The sequence below is a fragment of the Peromyscus californicus genome, unplaced genomic scaffold (genome assembly GCF_007827085.1).
Source record: "Peromyscus californicus insignis strain IS unplaced genomic scaffold, ASM782708v3 Scaffold_8__1_contigs__length_139910024, whole genome shotgun sequence".
NCBI lineage: Eukaryota > Metazoa > Chordata > Mammalia > Rodentia > Cricetidae > Peromyscus > Peromyscus californicus.
Window position 1 is genome coordinate 43,642,172 of NW_026294606.1, and position 21,342 is coordinate 43,663,513.

A 21,342-nucleotide genomic window follows, 5' to 3' on the forward strand; every position below is an offset into this window, starting at 1 on the left:
ATTGAGAAGAGGCTGGTGAGAACTGGTAGGGACCATGTTTTTCACCAGTGAGGATGGTGCCAGCAGCAGAGTCAGCCTTAACGTGTTTTCTTGTAGAGCTGTAAAAAAGACCTTACTGATGATTAGTGACGATTCTTAGATATTTGGAAGTGTTTATAGGTAATGTGTATATATCAGTATCTTTGTTTAGTCACTATAATTTTGATTTTGTAATTACTTGGTTCTAAAAATGACAAGATTAAACTTTCTGAGAATGTTGCTACTTTGAGGTCTTTACAGATACCGAGTGAGGTTGTAGAGGTCCTGCTACAGTCTGACATGGTGGAGCATGCCTGTTATTCCTACACTTGGACTTCTGGGGAGGGGTAGAAGGTTCAGGGTTATCCTCTGATCCATAGCAGGCTCAAAGCCAACCTGAGCTACATGAGACCCAAGGGGACAGAATGGAGGGAGAAAGGAAGAGGAAGAGAGAGGGAAACAGGGAGGTGATTTCACTATTGGGCATGCAGCACACTGCTTTCTTGGAATATCAGCCTGGAGTTGCATGGCATCTCTCAGTGTTCTTTGTTCTTTTATGTGATTCCATCTTCTGAAGCACAAATTAGCCTGGTAAAGATGATCCTAGAAGTTGTACCTGATTCTTGTCATTTGAAGACCTAGTTTCTTGTGAAGTGTGAAAAAAAACTAATGAAAAGAGAGAAAGTAATACTTTTTTTTTTAAAAAATCTAGGTATCAATATTTTAAGATTACATCTCTAGCTCACATTCACTGTAATTTCAACAGCAGATGTTTATCTGTGGTGGAGATTAGAAAATAATTTTTGAAGCTGTGGCCATTGTGTGTATGTTGCATTGTAGGAAGTGACAGAAGGAACTTCTGCCTGTAAATACTCTTTGTCATAGATGGAAATGACTCATCCTTTTATTGGAGTTCTCTAGTTTGTGAAGGTGGTCTCAAGTGACTTCAGGGGAATTTGATGTTGTGTGTTCCCAGGTATTTCTTCTTGAGTCCTTCTTACATTAGAGACACCAAAGAGGCAGTGGGTTGATTCGCCATCTGTAGAATGACATTTGCAGGAGTTCTTGCCCCACCTTCCAGAGAAGAGTCCTGTGATAATAACTGACTAGGAACTCAGCTGTCTCTGAAGAGGCTTTTAGAGTGGGCTGACTACTTGCTAGGCTGCTTCTTGGAATTAAGCTGTTGTTTATCTGTATTAGAAAAGATAGGTCTGGGAAACATGAAGAGTATGTGATGAACCCAGTTCCAATTCTGGTCTTTGGGATGCAAGATAAATACTGTAAGAGGTTCAATTTTAAAAATAATGCTTTTATTAATTATTTGAGAATTTCATACAAGTGCAAAATACAGTGTATTTTGATCATATTCATCCCCTCTCCCAACTCTTCTCAGATCCTTCCACTTCCCCACCCAGCTTCTTGCCCCTGCCCCCCAACATGTTCCGTTTGTGATGACCAACTACTCCTGGGTTTGAGGCCTGCCCTGGAGTGGAGTGTGGTTGATATATCAAATGTCACACCATTAAAGAAAATGGATTTATCTCTCTAAAAAGCAATCAGATGCCAAAAGATCATCAAATAAGGGTAGGTGGGATCTCATGCCCACTTCACTCCTCTAAGCTGGGATTTTATCTGGATTAAGCTTGTGCGGGATTTGTGCATGCTTTCACAATCATTGTGAGTTTATATTTGCATCTTCCCTCTTTTGTCTGGAAACACTTTCCTTGAAGTCACCACCCTTTACTCTTAAAGTCTTTCTGCACTGTCTTCCATAATGATCCCCCAGCCTTGAGGGGAGGGTGAGAGAGAGACATCACATTAAGGCTTGTGCTGGTTAGTTTTTGTAACTTGACATAAGATAGAGTCATCTGATTAGAGGGAACCTTATTTGAGAAAATGCCTCCATCAGATTGCCCTGTAGGAAAGTCTGTGGGACATTTTCTTAGTTGATGATTGATGTGGGAAGGCCTAGCCCACTGTGGGTGATGCCAACCCTGGGCAGGTGGTCTGGGAAGGTATAAGAAAGGTAGCTGAATGTGAATTTGAAGAACAAGCCAGTAGTAAGTATTGTTCCTCCATGGCTTCTGCTTCAGATCCTATCTTAAAGTTCATGGTTGAGCTCCTGCCCTGCCCTTCCTCAGTAATATATTGTGACCTGGGAATTGTAAGATGAAATAAATCCTTTCTTCCACAAGTTGCTTTTGGTCATGGTGTTTATCACAAAAATAGAAAGTAAATTAAGGGGCTGGAGAGATGGTTCAGTGGTTAAGAATTCATGCTGCTCTTCCAAAGGACCTGAGTTTGATTCCCAGTACAGTCTCATGGTTATCTTACAACCCCATCTGTAAATCCAGCTCCAGCAGGTGATCAGATGTGTCTCGCCTCAGTGTGCACCTGCATTTACATGTACATACCCATACACAGACCCACACACATACTTAAAAAGATAAATCTGAGAAAGCAAACTAAGATTGGACTGACTACTCAGTAGTCTCTTATTTTCTGCACATCAAGCAATTCTGAGTCTCTCTGTTTTAATTGCCATCTGATGCAAGAAGAAGCTTCTGATGAAGGTTGAACAGTACATTAAGCTGTGGACATAGCAATGAGTCATCAGGGGGCACTTTAGTACCATGTCCACTTAGCAAAATAATAGCAGGATCTCTACTAGGGCCCATGACCCATCTAGCCACAGGATCTTGACCTTGTTGACAGTTTCTATCTAGCCACAGATTCTTGGCTTCGTTGACAGTTATATCCAACAACAACAAAAAAATTGGTTGGTTACTCCTATAGCTTGCATGCTGCTATTGCACCAGTGAGCATATGTTACCAAGCAGGGCACTATTGTAACTTGCAGGATTCACAGCTGGGTGAGATGGATGATTACAGTGGCATGCATATCATCATCAAGCATTATGAAGCTAGCCAGTAGGGATGAAGCTTCTAGTTGAGTACCAGCTAAATTTTTCCATATTCTATGACTCAAGTATGTTGGTATGATCAGCAATTAGTCTTATGGTCAAATTCTGGAGAGGACCAAACAGTATTGGCAATAGCCTGTGTTTGGGATTATATGAGGCTATGCGCCAACAGCCCCCAAAGAGGTAATCCATTCCTCTGAGAGACTGAAGAAAAGAGTTTTAGGTGCTGTGTGGAGATGAAATATTTTGAGTGTAATATTAGTGTCTACGATGCAAAATCCATTTGAGTCCTAGAATGGCCTCTCTAGGAGAAGACTCAAGATTGGAAAGAGACAGTAGGAATGGAGAATGGTTACTATGAAGACCCCATTGTTCTAGTTAGCAGTTTCTGAAAAACATGAGAAAGAAATCAAAGAACAGTCTTGTTCCCAGAGCCCTACTTGGGAGAGGCTTTCAGTGAAGCAGTGACGAGGTATGGCTGTAACATTCTACCCACATGACTCAGCAGTGCTAGAGTGACTATCAGGTATTGACCTCTTCAGGGTAGGTGAGCTGACAAGTCATGTATACCACCCAACAGGACCTTGGCCACTTTGTGACATCTGCCATTTTGTCTGTGGAAGAAGTAAGACACATAGGCTGATGTCTTCCAGCCGTAGCCCAAGCAGCATCCCCAGTGACACTGTTATTGTCGTGAGTTTCCATTGGAATTTTCCCCTTTCTTGAGTCAGTCCCTTGTTTTATTTTCTCATTTGACTAGATGTAGGTTCTACTGGCAGCAGGAATCTTTGGTTCAATATTTTAAACTTTTTAAATGTTTCTATTATTATATTTTCTTCATGACCAGGGCTTGCTTATTAACATGGGAACTCTTAGTAAAAACTCAAATAGGACCTATCCCCAAAGTGTTTTCTGTTCTGCAAATAAATTTACTTCATTAGTTCTTACTTTTTTTTCTTATTTTTATAGTTTGAAGAGAGTTCCCTCGATCCTGTGTTGACCCAGTAATATATGTATCTAGCCAGTTTCTCTCCCCTGAACTTCTGGTTCTCCTCACAGCTTATTTTTATTTGGATCTGAATAAATCCCCTCTACTTTGTGCATCCAAACAGAATGGATATTCTGTCTCCTGCTGCCCTCCCTCTGTCTTCTCCGTTTCAGCACACAGCAGCTCTTTTATGTTCCTTCTGGTGTTCATTCCATTCCTCATGCCCAGTCTACCCCCAGACGTTCTGGCCTTGGCGTGAGAACCAGGTAGTTTTTTACCACTTCTGCTGCCATGACCTGGTCTCCTAACTCCATACATTTTCTTCTAAGTTACTGCCATGTTGTGTCTACCGAGAGCTCCCTGGATTCTGTTTCTCTTCACAATGTACATTCTTACTATACACACTGGTCATAATTGTCTTCCGGAGAACACCTTCCAGGGTACTCTGTCTTATTTAAGTGGAAGTCTTCATAGTGGTACCCGTGATCCCACATGCCCATGTCGTGTTGCCCTTCACAGTTCTCATCCCCTTGCGCTATCTCAACATGCTCCAGCAGCTCTGACTTGCTGGCCACAGTCCTTCCTGGGTGGCCAGCCTGCCCCTCTACAGGGCCTTTCCTCTGCCTGCAGATGCTTTCATCCTGTTTTCTGCCTGGTGGTACTTCTCCCTTATCTCCTGCTAGTTATTGCTCAGATGAACTCACTTAGTGACATCATCATGGCCGTCACAGTGTTTCAAACCCTTATCTTTTCCTTGTGTCTGTGATCTCCAGAAGGTAAGCTCACTTAGCATAGGAGATGGCCTGGGTTTGTTAATCACTGAATTCCAGTGTTCAGAGGATGGCCTGCTGGAGCTCTGGTATGCAGCTGTGTTTGAGGAATGGGTGAAGTAGATGTGGTGTGTCCCTGGCAGCCTTTGGATTTTTCAGGCATTATCTATTTTGAAATCTTATAGTACAGGTTCATATTTTGGTTCTCAGGACATAGTTTAAGCCTATCTCATAAATTATGAGAACACTATCACATTTTTATGCAGTCTTTGTATCTTAATATTTCTTTCAACATACTTGTCAACTACAGGTTTAGTAATATTTTTAATTTGTTAAAGGAATATTTTGTGTCCAATTATATTTATGTTGTATATATGTTTGTATGTGCTGTCTATAGAATGATGGAGATGCAGTAACTCCATCTTCAGCTATGCCTACATCCTGTGTGTTGTGGAGCTACTCTGAGGTAGTTTGCACGTATTGTGATGCTTAGTCTCCAGTGTTTCAACATGTGTTTTCTCTAGGAATGAGGGCATCCTATGTAACAAGTTCAAAATGCTTATCAAGTCTGCAGTTGTCTTTTGAAGTGTTTCCTTTTTTTGTAGTTCTTAAAAAAAATAACATTTTCAAGCCTGGCGTTGGTGGCGCATGCCTTTAATCCTAGCACTCAGGAGGCAGAGCCAGGCGGATCTCTGTGAGGAGTTCAAGGCCAGCCTGGTCTACAGAGCAAGATCCAGGACAGGCACCAAAACCACACAGAGAAACCCTGTCTCAAAAAACCAAAAAAAAAAAAAAAAAATTCTTTAAAACTCTTAGAAAATTGTGTGTGTGTGTGTGTGTGTGTGTGTGTGAGAGGTGGTGGTGGTGGTGGGTAGGTGGATGTGTCTAGGCTCATGGTGCTGTGGTGTGCATGTGGAATTAGAAGACAGATTTGTGGAGTCTGTTCTCTTTTTCTGCCTTTCTGTGGGCTCCAGTGTCTGAACTGGGGCTGTCATGCTTGGGCCACATGTGACTTTACCCACCATCTCATAGACCTTTGTTCTTGTTAATTTCCTTGTTCAAGCCAGGCCTTTCATCACTTTTGTGTTTGCTCTTTATGTCCTTTTCATTTTGAAGAGTAGTCACACCACTGCATTTACTGTTTTGTTGACTGGTTTTTGTCTGTGATCGATTACTTCCATATAATTGATTACTTCTATATAACTGCATTCAGGTTAAACATTAATAGTGGGAACTATGCAGTAATTGTTGTTACATGTTTATTGCAACACAATAAATGATATCATGTGAGCTTGTTCCAGCATCAGTCCAGATGCTGACTGCCAGGTCTCCTCTCTATAAAGGCATATTGTCCCCCAACAGAACTGAACTTATTCAAGAGGTAATAAATACTTTGAGACTGTTCTCATAAATTTAAAATACTTGTTAGCGTCTACTAATGTTTCTTGCCTAGAGAATCCCTGCACTGAGACTTGTAAACTAGCTTTTCTAATTTTCTTCCTCCTACTTGTTTATCTGACCTTCTGCCTAATCATCTGTTTTACAATGTAGCCGTAACCTATTAAGATTTAGGTTTTTTCCAGCATGAATTCCAACCATGCTGTTATTAGTCATACTTACATCCATGTTCCCACTGTCTCAGATTGGATAGTAGGTGGTCTTTCAAGATAACCTGCACAATTTTTTTTTAAATAGTCATGAGATTTTGTTTTTAGTCTTTTCTAAGAACTCCATGTTTATAAAAAGATTCTAAAAGTGTTCTCCACAGGCTCTAATAGATGCATAGATAGAAAGCCTTTGTTCTTTCAATTAGCATACAAAATACTGGATTTTATTGTTACATCTCCTTACATTGCCGATCTTCCTCTCCCACTCACTTCTTCCAGCCCCTGATGCCCCACTCATGGTTTATATTCCTAATGTCTGTGTTTAGGTCTATGATCCATCTTGAATTAGTTTTTTTTTTTACATGATATAAGGTGGAGGTTGAAATTTATTATTTTTTTTCAATTTTTATATGGTTGTCCTAGCATACCTTTCTGAAAACAAGCTTTATTTCTCCACTCCACTGCATTGATATCTTTATCAAAAGTCAAATGCCCATATACATGTAGATCTATATGGGGCCTACCTATATCCATGATCTATTCATCTATCCTTAACCTAGTGGCATGCTGTTTTGATTGCTGAAACTTTAGGGAAATCCTTTAAGATACATAGCCTTCTAGTTTGGTTCTATTTCAAGATTGCGTCCTCATCTTTGCATTTCTTTAAAAAAAAACTTAAATTTTCTTTTATTTTTTGAGATTATAATATTACTATATCATTTATCCCTTCCCTTTCCTCCCTGTAAACCTTTCTGTATATCTCTTATTCTTTTTCAAATTTATGATCCCTTTTTTCATTATTTTTCGTTACATATATATATATATATATACAGATACTTATATATTTCTAGATATATAAACACATATACATTTATTTCTAAATCCATGAACACAACCTGTGCAGTCTGTATAGTATTCTTGTATGAATGTTTTTGGGGCTGGCTATTTTGTATTAGGTAACCAATTAGAATAACCAATTATTCTCCACTCAGCATTCCTTAGTTTCCTGTGGTTCTTTGTGTAGTAGAGGCCTCATGGGCTTTCCCCATCCATGCTCTCCATGTTAGTGTGGCCATTGTTATTGTCCTTGTTCACCTCAGGGTAGTCATATTCATGAGACTTTATGACTGTAGCTCCTGACATTCATGGGAGACACCATCTCACAGCAATTCCCTGATCCTCTGGCTCCTGCAGTCCTTCTGCCCTCTCTTTAGCATTGATCCCTGAGAGGGTTTTGTATTCATTGGATCTGGCTCCACAATTCTGCATTTTAATTGGTTGTGGTTTTCTGTAATGGTCTCCATCTGTTCCAAAGAGGTATTTCCTTGGTGAGGGCGTGAGGACTGTGCTTATCTGTGGGTATAAGAAGGACAAATGTTTAGAATGTAGTTAGGGATTATGATGGTTTAGTAAACTGGCTGCCACTATTAAGCAAGGCAAGCTCCCTCTCCCTATTTTATGGCATTTCTACAAAACATTAGGTACAGAGGTAAAAGTCCTTCATTTTTTCAATCAGTATACAAAATAATGGATTTTATTATTGCATCTCCATCCATTGTCGATCCTGCTCTTCCACCACTTGCAGTAGTGGTGGCTCTTTATTGTCTGGGTGTTGTCACTTTTGTGTGGCAGCAGATGGGGTTGAAGCTCATCTCCACTTTCCATACAGCGTGGGGACAGATGGAGTAAAATGACCTGGAAGATGCAAACACGTCCCTGGAAGCAGAAAGGGTCTTTGTGTGCTCTCTCTTTCCTGAGGAAACTGTGGGATAGGTGGGATAATATTGCTGCAGGTTCAGTCATATAGGTAAAGGAAACACTGTACAATTCATGATGTTGTCTCCTGTGCTAGTGCGTTCAAGGCCATTCCTCATTTTCTCCTCTATCAGGTTCAGTGTATTTGGATTTATATGGAGGTCTTTGATCCATGTGGACTTGAGTTTTTTGCAGGGTGACAGATATGGATCGATTTGCATTCTTCTACATACTGAGAACCAGTTGGACCAGCACCATTTGTTGAAGGTGCTTTCTTTTTCCATTGTGCAATTCTGGCTTCTTTATCAAAAAACAAGTGTCCGTAGGTGTGTGGATTTACATCGTGGTCTTTGATTCAATTCCATTGATCATAGTGTCTGTTTTTATGCCAATACCATGCGGGTTTATTACTACAGCTCTGTAGCACAGCTTGAAATCAGGGATGGCGATACCTCTGGAAGTTCTTTTATTGTACAGGATTGTTTTATCTATCTTGGGTTTTTTGTTTTTCCATATGAAGTTGAATATTGTTTTGTCACAGTCTGTAAAGAATTGTGTTGGAATTTTGATGGGGATTGCATTGAATCTGTAGATTGCTTTTGGTAGGAGGGCCATTTTTGCTATATTAATCATACCGATCCATGAACATGGGAGATCATTTCCTCTTCTGACATCTTCTTCAATTTCCTTCTTTAAAGACTTGAAGTTTTTATCATACTTGCTTATAAAGACAGACAGTATGTACTTGCTTCTAAGTGGATATTGGCTGTAAAGTAAAAGATAGTCATACTATGGTTCAAAGACCCAGAGAGGCTAAGTAAAGAGGGAATAAGGAGGTATGTAAGGGTCTCCATGGGAAGGGGAAATAGAATAAATTCTGGGTGTGGCCTGAGAGTGGGTGGGGTTGGGAACAGGAGGGTTCAACTTCTGGGGGGAGGAGAAAATACTGGGAGAAATGATTGGAATTGGGGGCATTTTGGGGGTGAGGTGGAAACCTAGTGCAGTGGAAAGTCCATGAAATTTACAAGAGTAACTCTACCAAGGATTCCTAGTAATGGGGGGCACGGAGTCTGAACTATCCATCTTCTGTAATCAAGCAAGGCCTCCTCACGTGGAGTAACTGGGACACCAACCCAGCCACAAAAATTTCAGTCTACAGTTTGTCCTACCTGCAGAGTGCTCTGGAACCAGAGCCTAGCAGAATCCTCATCCAAGAGACCAGAAAGATTTCATCTAGCAACTGATGGGAGCAGATGCCCCAGAGCCAAACAATAGGCAGATCTTGGGGAGTCCTGTGGAGGAGGGGAAGGAAGGATTGGAGGAACTAGAGGGGTCAGGGACATCACAAGAACACGACCCACAGCATCAATTGACCAGGACTCATGGGGGGCACACAGAGATCAGGGAGCCTAGAGGAGTCTGACCTAGGTCCTCTGCATATGTGTTATGGCTGAGTAACTTGGGGTTCTTGTGGGATTTATGACAATGGGAACAGAGGTAGTCGCTGACTCTGTTGCCTACTTGTGGGACCCTTTTCCTCTTGCTGGGTTGCCTCATCCTTGATGCGATGGTATATGCCTGGTCTTTTTGTTGCCTGTTGTGCCATGTTTGGCTGGTGTCCCTGGGAGGTCTGCTCTTTTCTGAGGGGAGATGGGGGGTGAATCTGGGAGAGAGGGTAGGGAGGAGAAACTGTGGTCAGGATGTAACATATGAGAGAAGAATTTTAAAAAGAGAGAGAGAGAGGGAGGGAGGGAGGGAGAGAGAGAGAGCGAGAGCGCTGCACACATGCACTGTGCAGGGTAGCATGTTCTATCTGCAAGCATTTCTCGAGTGGCCTCTCCATCAGATAGGATCATTTGTGTTTAATGGATGTATCAGCAGAGTAATCTGGGGAACATACAGATAGATGCTCACGTGGTTTTGCTGTCCCCTGAATCAGAATAGCCATTAGAAACTGACATTGATCATTTAACCTATTCAGACATTGACACTGTCACTTCATGTCTCAGCCAGATCTTCCTTGAGAAGAAACCATTAGACTTTCTAGAAAAGAAAAAAAAAGCACAGGAAATATTTTCAGCTTTGTAGACCCTAGAGTTTCTTCTGCAGATGTTTGTCATTCATTCCTGGTGTTATGATATGAAAGCATCCAAGACAGTACAAATGGACTGGCGGAGTTCTAGTAAAACTTCCACAAACATGCTTTGGCTGACTTAATGTGAGCAAAATAATGAGTATGAGACTTTAAATGTGCTGATATGGCCTGTCTTGTCTTCTGTACTCCTGCCGTCTTTCAGGACAGGAAAATGCCTGTGGTCTCCCTGGTGTAAGGAGTGTGGCAGACAGGGCAGACCTAGCTCTGACACGACTTGAAATCAAGGTGCGGGAGGCAGAATTGCTCAGCTGGGAATGTGAAGGCCTGTGAGCTTCAGAACAAATAAAGGTTGTTTTAAGTTTACATAATTTGTCTGTTCAGCCAATAGTAGGATGCTGTTGACCTAATTGACAAAGAAGACATGCAAATATTTTCAAATCTTAAAGCATGGCTTTCTTTTCACAACACGCTGAAGTTGATTCCTACAGAGGTTAAGATAGTTTGCTGATTTGCCGATTCTGAGGAGACAAGCAGCCCAAACACTGTGAGCTAATGTCACCCAGTGACATTATCTGGAAGAAAATAAGAGGGCTGTATAGATGCTTGACCGATTCTGTTCTGAATCCTAACAGTGTGACATGTGGACTTAGTTCTTCCTGTTTTAAACAGACTGTGTACAAAGTACTTTTGAAAACTGAGGAACAAGTGAAAGGAGAAAATAAAATCTCACTCAGATAATCTTTGCTAGCTTCCGTTATATCATAAATAAGGAATTATTTTATAGTTTTCTATATATATATATGTGTGTGTGTGTATATATATATATACACACACATGTATGTGCTCCATTTAGCATTAGAGTTTTAATCCAGCTATTGTAATCTAAGCATTATCCTAACTCATTATAAAGGCTTGATAAAGGATCCGTTTAAATCAGTCTTACATGGTTATTCCAGGTAACACTTTAATTGTTCCTTTTATTAAGTAGCAGGTTAATTTTCTGATTGAGACTATTATAGATATTTATTTTATGATTAAAGTTTTCAATGGAAAGTTTATTGAAAGGCTCCACATACGTGTACATGCACATAAATGTAGAACTACCAGGTGAACACAGGGTCAAAGGTAGAACTTTACTAAGTTCTCTCGACACACTCCTGCTTTCAGCCTCCGGTCACTGTGTCCCTGTCTTCCTCCGAGGCAACTACTAACTGACTTCCAATGCTGTAGCTTAGCTTTTGCATTAAATGTCTGTGGTTTGGTTCATTTCCTTTAAACCTCTAAAAGTAGAGTTACTATAGCAAGAAGTATATTTTTAAATACCAGTTCATATTATTAACTTGCTTTAAAAACAGTCTGTTATATTATGCCACCACATGATACAAATGTATGGAGAGGACTTTTGTACCTGAGAGTGGGAAAGTAGAGAGCACTGACCAGTGGAAGGAGAGAGAATTCTGAGAAGTGAGTAGGACTGAAATGAGACCACACTGCCTTGGGGAAATCTTAGCACTCTGTTTTCAAATTCTGTTTCATCCTAAAACTGATCTTGGTCTAAATGCTGTTAGTCATGTGACAATTCGAAAGGTGAACACATGAGTTTGAACACAACTACCACCCAACTTTCTGTCCACAGTCATGACAAAGCAAAACATGAATATCGGTGGATCCAGAAGCACAAACGTACTCCCCCCACAGGGAGAGGTGCCACTGGATGCAAAGCTGGAGTGCCCAGCACTGCAACCACCCACTGTTTCTGTTCAGTGACCTCACCCCACCTTTGAGGAACCTGCTCATTTAGATTACTTCTCTTCAGTTGTATTTTAGAATGAAGCACCCCAGGTCTTGGGGAACCCCTGTATGGGACCATAACTTCTGTAATTATCAATCTGGTGTTTGCATAGTGCTGGACTTCTGGGGGTATAAATCTTACCTTCCTAAGAAGATGCCCAGATAATATACTTGTTTATGAAGAGGTGATGGGGAAATGCTAAGTTTAATGATGTCTTTTTGGTAGAAAACAATTACTAATTTATAGCTAGTTTATGTGGTGGCCCGCCATCTGGGAAGCAGTTTGGTATATGGCTTCCTAGCCCACGGGTGATAACAAGACCATGGAGATTTACCTGCTGGTGTGGTAAGAAAGCTGGCTTCAGGTTCCAGGGAATGCTTTGGCATTGTGCTTAATAGCCTGTCTTCACGGTTTCCTACTGTAACTTTGTTTTCCTCGTCGTTGACATTCTTTTCTAAAGCAGCCACTTAATAATATTGAGTACACCTGTTGCTTCTTATTTTACTTCCTCTTTTTTTCTGTCCAAACATCAATGTGTTATGACAGAGCAGTGTGGCTCAGTTAGGCTGAATCTCCTACTGATGAGGGTAGCATGCTTGTATGACAGCAGCATAGGTTTAACCTGGGTTTTCTCTTTTGTCCTCTGCAGGTTGCTTCTCACTAGGGATGGTAGAGTTGGATGGAGACTCCTTCAATCCTCCTCCAGGATGAACCACCTGCCAGAAGACATGGAAAATACTCTGACTGGGAGCCAGAGCTCACACGCTTCTCTGCGGGACATCCATTCCATCAACCCTGCACAGCTCATGGCCAGGATCGAGTCCTATGAAGGAAGGGAAAAGAAAGGCATATCGGATGTCAGGAGGACTTTCTGTCTCTTTGTCACCTTTGACCTCTTATTTGTAACATTATTGTGGATAATAGAGTTAAATGTAAGTTGATTTTGTTCATGACTTCTTGTTTCCAGAGGTACAAAAGTTTCAATTTTTTTCTCATCATTTTGTCTTATTTAGTGAATTCCATCTTTTTTTTTTCATGATGCAGTGTTGCCTATCTCCAGCTGACTTAAGCTTTTTCTACTTTTTAGTGTTAGTGTGTGAAGTACACCTAGTGAACTTAGAATTCACTTCTGGGATTATGAAATTGGAATTCCTGGTGCTTTGCTTAATAATAATTTGTCCTGTGGGGCACATTCTGCTGTCTGTCTTTACGAAGCTTCCTGAGGACATGGCCCTCTGTGCTCACTGTGCGCAGGCTTATTTTTTCACATCAGTACTCGGCTTGAGTAGTTGAGCAAAACCTGGCTTAACAGGCAAAAAGAATCATTTCCTGGGTCTTTTTAGATTAAAAACTTACAAGATATTCCTCTTAAAAACAAAATTTTGGGGGTGGAGAGATGGCTCAGTGGTTAGGAATACTGGCCGTTCTTCCAGAGGGCCCAGGTTCTAGTCTCAGCAACAACATGGTGGCTCACACATCTGTTAACACTGGTACCAGGGGATCTGATGCCCTCTTCTAGCCTCTGAGGGCACCAGGCGCACACATGGTGCATAAACATATATTCAGGCAACAAAGCACCCATATACATAAGATAATTTTTAATATTAAAATATATGTGTAAAATGCTTCTGAAATAGGCATTCTCTGCTATGTCTGCTTTTTAATTCCCTTAAGATTTTGCAAAAGAGGTTTTTTTCTTCATATTCTATTGAACATGTTCTAGAATAATTTGGAGAACTATGCAATTATGTTGCCCAGTAGTTACCTATGTCAGTGCTATCAAATAGAAATATAATGCAAACTTTAACATATATTATTTTAAATTCTCTGTTGTACATTAATAAAATTAAAATAAACAGGTGGAAGTTGTTGTAATAGTACATTTGTTTAACCCTGTTGTTTCTCAAAGCCTTGGGTCTGATTGCTTGTGTTCTCCACCACCTGACCTGAGCCCTTCTGGAAGACCCTGCTCTGTGAAAACACTGTCTCCTTTTTCTGTCAGTGGTTCGTTTTATTCCTCAGCCATTCTGGCCTCCTACTTTCAGACTGGAACAGGCTCCTATCTATCTTAAGACTGCTGTAGTAGTGTTCCTTCTGCATTAAATTACTGGTTTCCTGTATCCTCTTGGAGCTGGTGAGATCCTGTTGTGCTGGTATCCATGTAAATGTCATGATTATTCTGTCAGTCTCTTGTATATGTGCATTGTAATTCTTTGTTGTTGTCTTTTACACAATGGCAAGCTCCTGAAGACAGACATTGTTTTACTTACTGAAGTATTTCCTGTATTTGGAACAATGCCAGGCACTCAATAGGTTCCCAGCAGATACTTCGTGAATGCATGAAGATCACTGCAGTAATGGTGAGCAGCTGGATTAAGCTAGAGGCAGGTTGGCAGCAAGAATACAGTCAGTAGCTGGTGAAGGAATGCCACTCGAGTGCCTAACTAGGAAGAAAGAACTCATCTGAGAGGCACAGTCAGGAGGTGGTGGCAGACTTGTGGAAAGTCGATTTGTATCCACCCCAGTGTTTAGGATCACGCTGTTAATGGAGCCCAGTATAGGCACACTGTCCTTACCCAAGGTGCTTGGGCTCAGAAGTGCTTCAGACTCCGGAGTTTGCGGGTATTAGAATATTTGCATACACATAGTAAGATATCTAGGGAATGAGACCCAGTGCAATGACAAGTTTATTTATTTATACTTTATTTGCATAGTCTGATGGCCAGATTATACTCTTAGTGGACCTGAGGTTGAACTGAGACCCTTCACCTGAGGTCAAGTGTGGAAGTTCCCACTTGCAGGGTGTGTGTACTTAGAAAGCTCAGATTTTGAAGCAGTTCAGATTCAGATGTAGGGATAAGGGATGCTCAGTTTATTCTAGAAAGATGATTAGGAAGGGATTTGGTTTAAGCTGTAACTGGTCTATTTGAGAACCCCTGAACCAAAGATTGTGAATTAAGGATTTAAAGTACAAGTTTCGGTCGCAGATATAGACTGTAAGAACTCTGCTTATAGACAATAGAGAGTCAAAATACAGTGCACCCAAGTAGTAAAGAAAAGCATTTCCCCTGGCCAGTGTGCACCCAGGAAACAGACGCAGGAGGGAGATGTCTGTGCTAGAAAACCTTCCTTGCTTGGGCCACTGGAAGTAACTATTCTTTTAATATTCTGGGCAGCAACTTTGTGTAGTTGGCAGAGACACAGTGTGAGGTGAGGCAAGGTAACTACTTGTATATGCCTTCTCTTTTCTTTTGCGCTTCACTTGTGCAGATCGATAACCAAGTAGGTCTGTAGCTGATGAACACTTGTCACTCAGAACCCTAAACTGCTCAAGACTTGTGATGCACAGAGTAGTGTTCATGCTTTGCCTCCATTCCTGTAGCAAATGCACGTCAATGGAATATCTAAGACCTCCCTTTCTATGTGACCATTTCTATTCCAAGGTGAACAGCTCTAGAACCTTGTGAAATGGTTCTTTATTCTTAGCCAGTTGCCTATTTAAATGTTCTATCCTTTGTTCAGACTATCTGTCTGTTAGGAGTTAATTTGTAATCAGGAACTTGAATTGACCAGGCTGAGCCACAGCCCAGGGCTGAGAGCCTTCCTGGGCTATGTAAATGCCCTGGAGTATGACTCCTACTTGATTATTTTTTAAAAAATGTATTACTCTGCATAGTTTAATCTATAATTCTGTACTTGGTCATTTACAATTCATTTTGATAGTATGAAGAACAAACAAAAAGGTTATCCTGTTGGATTTTATTATTATTTGATGTAACTATTTTATATATGATTGTCGATTAAATCTATCCTATTTTTTAAATACAAGAATATCTATAAGAGTGTCCAATTTTAAATGTCAAAAGCAAATTAAAACAAAACTAGCCACAGAAAATGTTGGCACATATGTTCTGTGTCATGGCAACTGGCCTTGGGGATGACTGCTGTAAGATCAGGGTCCCTGACTCTTTCAAGAAATCTATGAAGACAACTCAGACTGATAGAGTTTTTTTTATTCCATCTTTGAACATTTCTGGGTTCCAAGGAGGTATGCAGGGCAGCATATCGAAACCTTGCTGTTTGATTCTCACCCACTTCTCTCCTCATTTTGCTTCTCCTAGGTGAATGGAGGCATCGAGAACACACTGAAGAGGGAAGTGATTCATTATGACTACTACTCCTCTTACTTTGATATATTTGTGAGTGTTTTCATCTCTTGATTCAGGTGGGATGAAACGGGCACCAGGAGGCAAGCTCCCTTGAAACAGGCCGTAGATGCAGTGCCGTTTTTCCCCCCTTTGAGCAGTGCTCATGTTTCTTCTCTCTGCTTTACCTGCTCACTCAGTGTTCTCTGTCCCACTGAGAGGTTGATGGTACAAGAAAAGAGATGGTAAATGAGAGACAAGGAAGGCCAGTGGAAAGAGCCCTCCCCACGCCCATCCTCTCCCGAGCTGCAGCAGAACACACTGACAGGTCCTGGTCCCTGGGAGGAAGAGCTAGTCCCTCTCTGTGTTCTTTTCTGTCTTCCTATTTATATTGATAATAGGGACTTGATTTGAAACCTTGGCTGGAAGGATCTAGGGCCGCGGTTCTATACTTCCATGTGGCGGTCTAGGACCCGAGCCTCTCTGGGCTATCCGCCAGCTGAGTCAGAAAAACAGTAGTAAATTGAAGCTGCTTTATATTTTTTTTTACATATTTTTATGTGTCATTTCTTACCATTTCTCTCCTCAGCTTTTGGCAGTTTTTCGATTTAAAGTGCTGATACTTGGATATGCTGTATGCAGACTGCGCCATTGGTGGGCAATAGCGGTAAGTGTGTGGCATCGTGGGTCGCTGCCAAGGCTGGTGGCCAGCGTGCTCACAGCAAACTAATGAGAGGAAACAGGATTTTAATGAGCTCTAATTTTACCAGTGTTTTCTAAGTCCTCTTCTTCCCTCACTGTGGTAGGCTTAATTTACCAGGGTCTTACCGCGATGAAAACGTCCAGTTCAGTTACTGGCATGGCCATTAGAGAGGAGTCTAGAGGCCCAGGAGTAAGCACTGGCCAGGCATCTCCTCCTCCCCCGCAGATAAGAGTGGATGGCAGTGCCTCCAACTGAGGTGTGTGGAAAATGCCCAGCTTTTGATGATAACCCCCCACTACCCCGTGCCCTCAATCCATGGTCTGTATTAGTTACTTTTACTCTATATTAGTTACTTTTATTGAAGGGACATAAGCAACATGAGAAGGGAAGACTGTATTTTGCTTACAGTTTGGGGTATAGTCCATTTACAGGTGGGAAGGCATACGTGGGGTTTGAGGCCGCTGGTCACATGGCATCCACAGTCAGGAAGCAGAGAGATGAATGCTGGTGCTCGGCTCACTTTCTCCTTTGTATTCGATGTTAGACCCCAGCCCATGAACACTGCTGCCCACATTCAGAGTCGGTCTTCCCCCTTCTGTACATCCTCACAGACATGCTCAGAGGTTTCTCTGTTAAGGGATTGTAATCCCAGCACGTCCTTAGTCATGTTAACCAACTGTCAAAGCAGGAAAAGCCATTGTTACTCTCGTCCTTTTGTTCCTTTGGGTTCTCCAGACTGGTGGACCACTGCCCAGTCTCGTTCCTTGCATCTAGCACAGAGGCTGGGCACATTCTGTTCATTTTCAGTAAATATTAAGAAGCTGAATGTTCGAGTCATTGGCTGCCTGCATCATTTTTGCCGTGTCCAGGGGTGTCCTGAATGCTGTTCATCCCTTCTCACAAACCTAGTGAGGCAGACAGGACAGGTGCAGAGCTGTTGAGCTCCTTACACTAGAGGGAGCTCAGGAGCAAGTTGACATCCAGCAGTAGCAGTCTCCACTGAGCTGGTACAAGAAGGAGCCATACTGCCCAGGAGATAGGCATCCAGGGCCGGCTCTGCCTGTGCCGCCTTCCACATCACAAGGTGCAGGTCAGCCTTTCGGATGTATGGAGTCTCATTTCTAGGATGTAACTGACCAATTCAGCAAGCCTGAGTCCCCTCTCTTTTGCTGACATCATGGTAGTTTTGATCATTACATCTTTCTGTTTTTCCGTAACATTCTGCATTTGGGACATTCTATTCCACAGTTTCCATTAGACTCATGTTTGCGAGACTATCCATTTCAGCATGTGTTGTGGAAGAGCTTTGCACAGATATGTGCAGGGAGTCACAGTAAAGTACCTGCTTTCATTTTCAAATAGATTTCAGCTTAGATTCGAATGGTACTGTGTTACATCTTAGATAGTGTAAATAAGGAATGGTCAAATCCTATTTTTGTTTCTGATTATTTAATATGTTTGCAGGGAGGGGAAATCAGCCAAGTCACCTAAGAGCAATTGGTATCAGTCTTTAAAGTCAATTACTGTCTGACACAGAAATGTTTTCTCTCAGTGAAGTACTTTGGTGAGTGTGTCTGCTTCGTACTTAGAGACAAACAGTGCGTCCTGGCCTGCATCCCGCCAGTCACTTTAGTCATTTCTGCCATTCACTGTCCTTAGGCTTCACCGTGCTAAAGTCTCAGTTGGAAGAGGGAGCATCGGCGCTCAGCATGGCGGGATTGCTCTGACATTCACAATCCCGGGGAGAGCCCTGTCCATGCATGTCACCTTTCTCTTCTCAAGTGTCTTAGAGTTGTGCCTTGTGCTGACAGAAGTTTCCCAACACAGTAGTTGGGAAGTTCTACAGTTCAAGGGAAGGAATGTTGTATACAGCCTCCCAGATTGTGTGCCACAGAAAACCCATTTTCCCCAGAGTTGGTGTGTGGGAGAGCACAGATAACGTGGAAAGTAGCCAGGCTGGGCAGTTTGCTGAGGTGCCCTCACAGTGTGAAGTGTCACAGTGTGAAGTGTCACAGTGTGAAGTGCCCTGTTTGAGGAGTGTTGTGTTGTGTGTCTTGCAGTTGACGACAGCAGTGACCAGTGCCTTTTTATTAGCAAAAGTGATCCTCTCAAAGGTATGTGTGGCTCTCCTTCCCTGCCCCTTTGCCTGTGCCATGATGAAGCCCTCTCTCCTTCCTGTGGGAGCTGGTGGTGACTACTTTCCCTCAACACCACCTGTTCTCCAGCTTTTCTCTCAAGGGGCATTTGGCTATGTGTTGCCCATCATTTCCTTCATCCTCGCCTGGATTGAGACGTGGTTCCTGGATTTCAAAGTGTTGCCTCAAGAGGCAGAAGAAGAAAACAGTAAGTTTTTGTTTTTGTTTTTCACTTTAAGCCTCCCAGGCTTGCACATACCACACTGCAGGGAACTGATGTGGCTTCTTACTATGAGGGAAGCTTCAGAGACCAAACTGAGGCAGTTGGGTACATGTCCTCAGTGGCTGTGTCAGAACTAAGGGAAGCATGGGTGGATAGGTGAGTGCATAGTGGCAAAGTGGCTCCTCTTTCTGGCTGCTGGACCAGGCTTCCCCTGGAAGGTGTGGCCTCTGGTCAACAGACTCATAAAATAACAAAGAGTAGCCACTACTTCCTTCTCCCTGTCAGGCTTGATCTTTTCTCACTATAATGATCCTCATAGGTCCCTAAGCATTTGTACAGAACAGAACTGTGCCTTTCAGGGGCAGAGGTGGCGAACCCATTTTAAGTGAATGGAAGAAGCAGTTTTGAAGAGTGGCTCTGCAAAGTGCCATATCGCAGTGTATACAGCAGGCTTGGTTGGGTCACAAATAGAGCAGACAGTTAGGTGATCGCAGTGTATACAGCAGGCTTGGTTGGGTCACAAATAGAGCAGACAGTTAGGTGATCGCAGTGTATACAGCAGGCTTGGTTGGGTCACAAATAGAGCAGGCAGGTGATCGCAGTGTATACAGCAGGTGTAGGATGGGTCACAAATAGAGCAGACAGTTAGGTGATTGCAGTGTATACAGCAGGCTTAGGACAGGTCACAAATAGGTCAGACAGTTAGGTGCCTGGCATGGGACCATGGTGGTCCATTTGGAGTTTAGAGTGGAACTCTGGCTATAGCAGAGCCCTGCCCTTGCAGCCTTCCACTGTCCTCCTTGGAGTGGGTGGGTGACATCTGGCGTCATATTCTTCTAAGATCTAACAAAGTTATTACACAACCACATGGTCTCCAGTGAACTAGGGTGTTCAGGAGAAAGGTCAAACGGTCCATTGAGAGCCGTGTGGTTGGTTACTGGCCTGGGTTCTTCTCTGTTGAAACCTTTAGTAGAGACACAGTGCTGCCCACCCCTCTGGGAGGGAAGTGGATCAGAACTCAGTTTAGCTAGGCATGCTGCTTCAGATATATCCCTGTTGGACCCTTTCCCAGCATCTGGCTCAATTTGCCCTAACAGGAAAAAAAAAATCTTGTATTTTATAGAAAGTTAAACGTAATTATAGCTCCAAAAGCAACAGGATCAAGAATCACTTCACATTTGAAGTTTGATTTGAAAAATTTCCTTAACAGAGAACTGAAAAAGAATTTGAATTCAAAAGTGAATTTACAGAGCATACTAACAGTGATCCAAGATTCTTTTGCCATCCTGTGTCCTTCCAGCATAGAAGGGGAGTGTCAAGTTAGTGTCGGGAGGCCACTTTTTATTATCTATAAACATCAAACTGAACATTGTTGAAAACATGTCAAGTGTCCACATAACTGAGGTTTGAATGGTTATATGGCTCTTTCCCAGTATGTAACAAAGCTGAACGCAAAGGCTGGAGAGATGCCTGTGAGTAAGGATGCCTGCTGCCAAGTCTGATGGCCGGAATTCAGTCCCCGGAACCCTTGGTAGAAGGAGGGAACCGACTCTCACAAATTGGCTTCTGGTTGTACACCGGGGCACATGCTCACCCCCACACAGGCACACACGCACAAATAAACGTGAAAAAAATTTTAGAAATGTGAGCATTAAGCAAAGTCACCCAATAAAAACCATATTCTCCCTCATACATAGATTCTAGCCTATAGTGTATACATGTTATTATATATACATATATTTATTTGCACACATAAATACATCTGTAGATCCGTTATACCATGTAGAAAGGTGAGCAGGAAAGGTAGTGTTAGGTGCTGAGAAAGGACAGTGCAGTAAGGACACAGGACTGTGGTTTTAGCTACCTTTTTTCAGTTCCATTTGAATAAATGTAAAATGTAACTGATACAGAAAGAAAGAAGTTCATAGAGAGGTACAAAGTTCAGGGCTGGGCAAGTGTTTCTTGAGTGGCTACACTCATCTGCTGCATGATGTTTTGATTTGTGAGTTTATTGCAGTAAAGTGATTTTTATGTTAAAAATGAGAACAGATTTCATGAAGTTTAAAGCAGCATCTGCCTTCATTGTGGTGGTACATAGGACACGTCCCTGGTATCTGCTGTGTCGCCAGGTACTTGCTACCACAGTTCCTAACACTGACACTGATTTAAGCATAAAAGCTTCAAAGG

General features: G+C 42.1%; 1 protein-coding gene across 1 annotated transcript in view; it reads left to right on the plus strand.

The window, feature by feature from the left end:
* The window catches only part of Stard3nl (STARD3 N-terminal like), a 41,732-nt gene that overhangs the window by 9,215 nt on the left and 11,175 nt on the right, over window positions 1–21,342 (plus strand). The window contains exons 2-6 of the mRNA XM_052727998.1: window positions 12,599–12,881; window positions 16,071–16,148; window positions 16,684–16,761; window positions 18,858–18,911; window positions 19,023–19,140. Coding sequence (XP_052583958.1) covers window positions 12,657–12,881; window positions 16,071–16,148; window positions 16,684–16,761; window positions 18,858–18,911; window positions 19,023–19,140 — 553 coding nt within the window. The 5' untranslated portion in view covers window positions 12,599–12,656. The remainder of the gene's footprint in view (window positions 1–12,598; window positions 12,882–16,070; window positions 16,149–16,683; window positions 16,762–18,857; window positions 18,912–19,022; window positions 19,141–21,342) is intronic.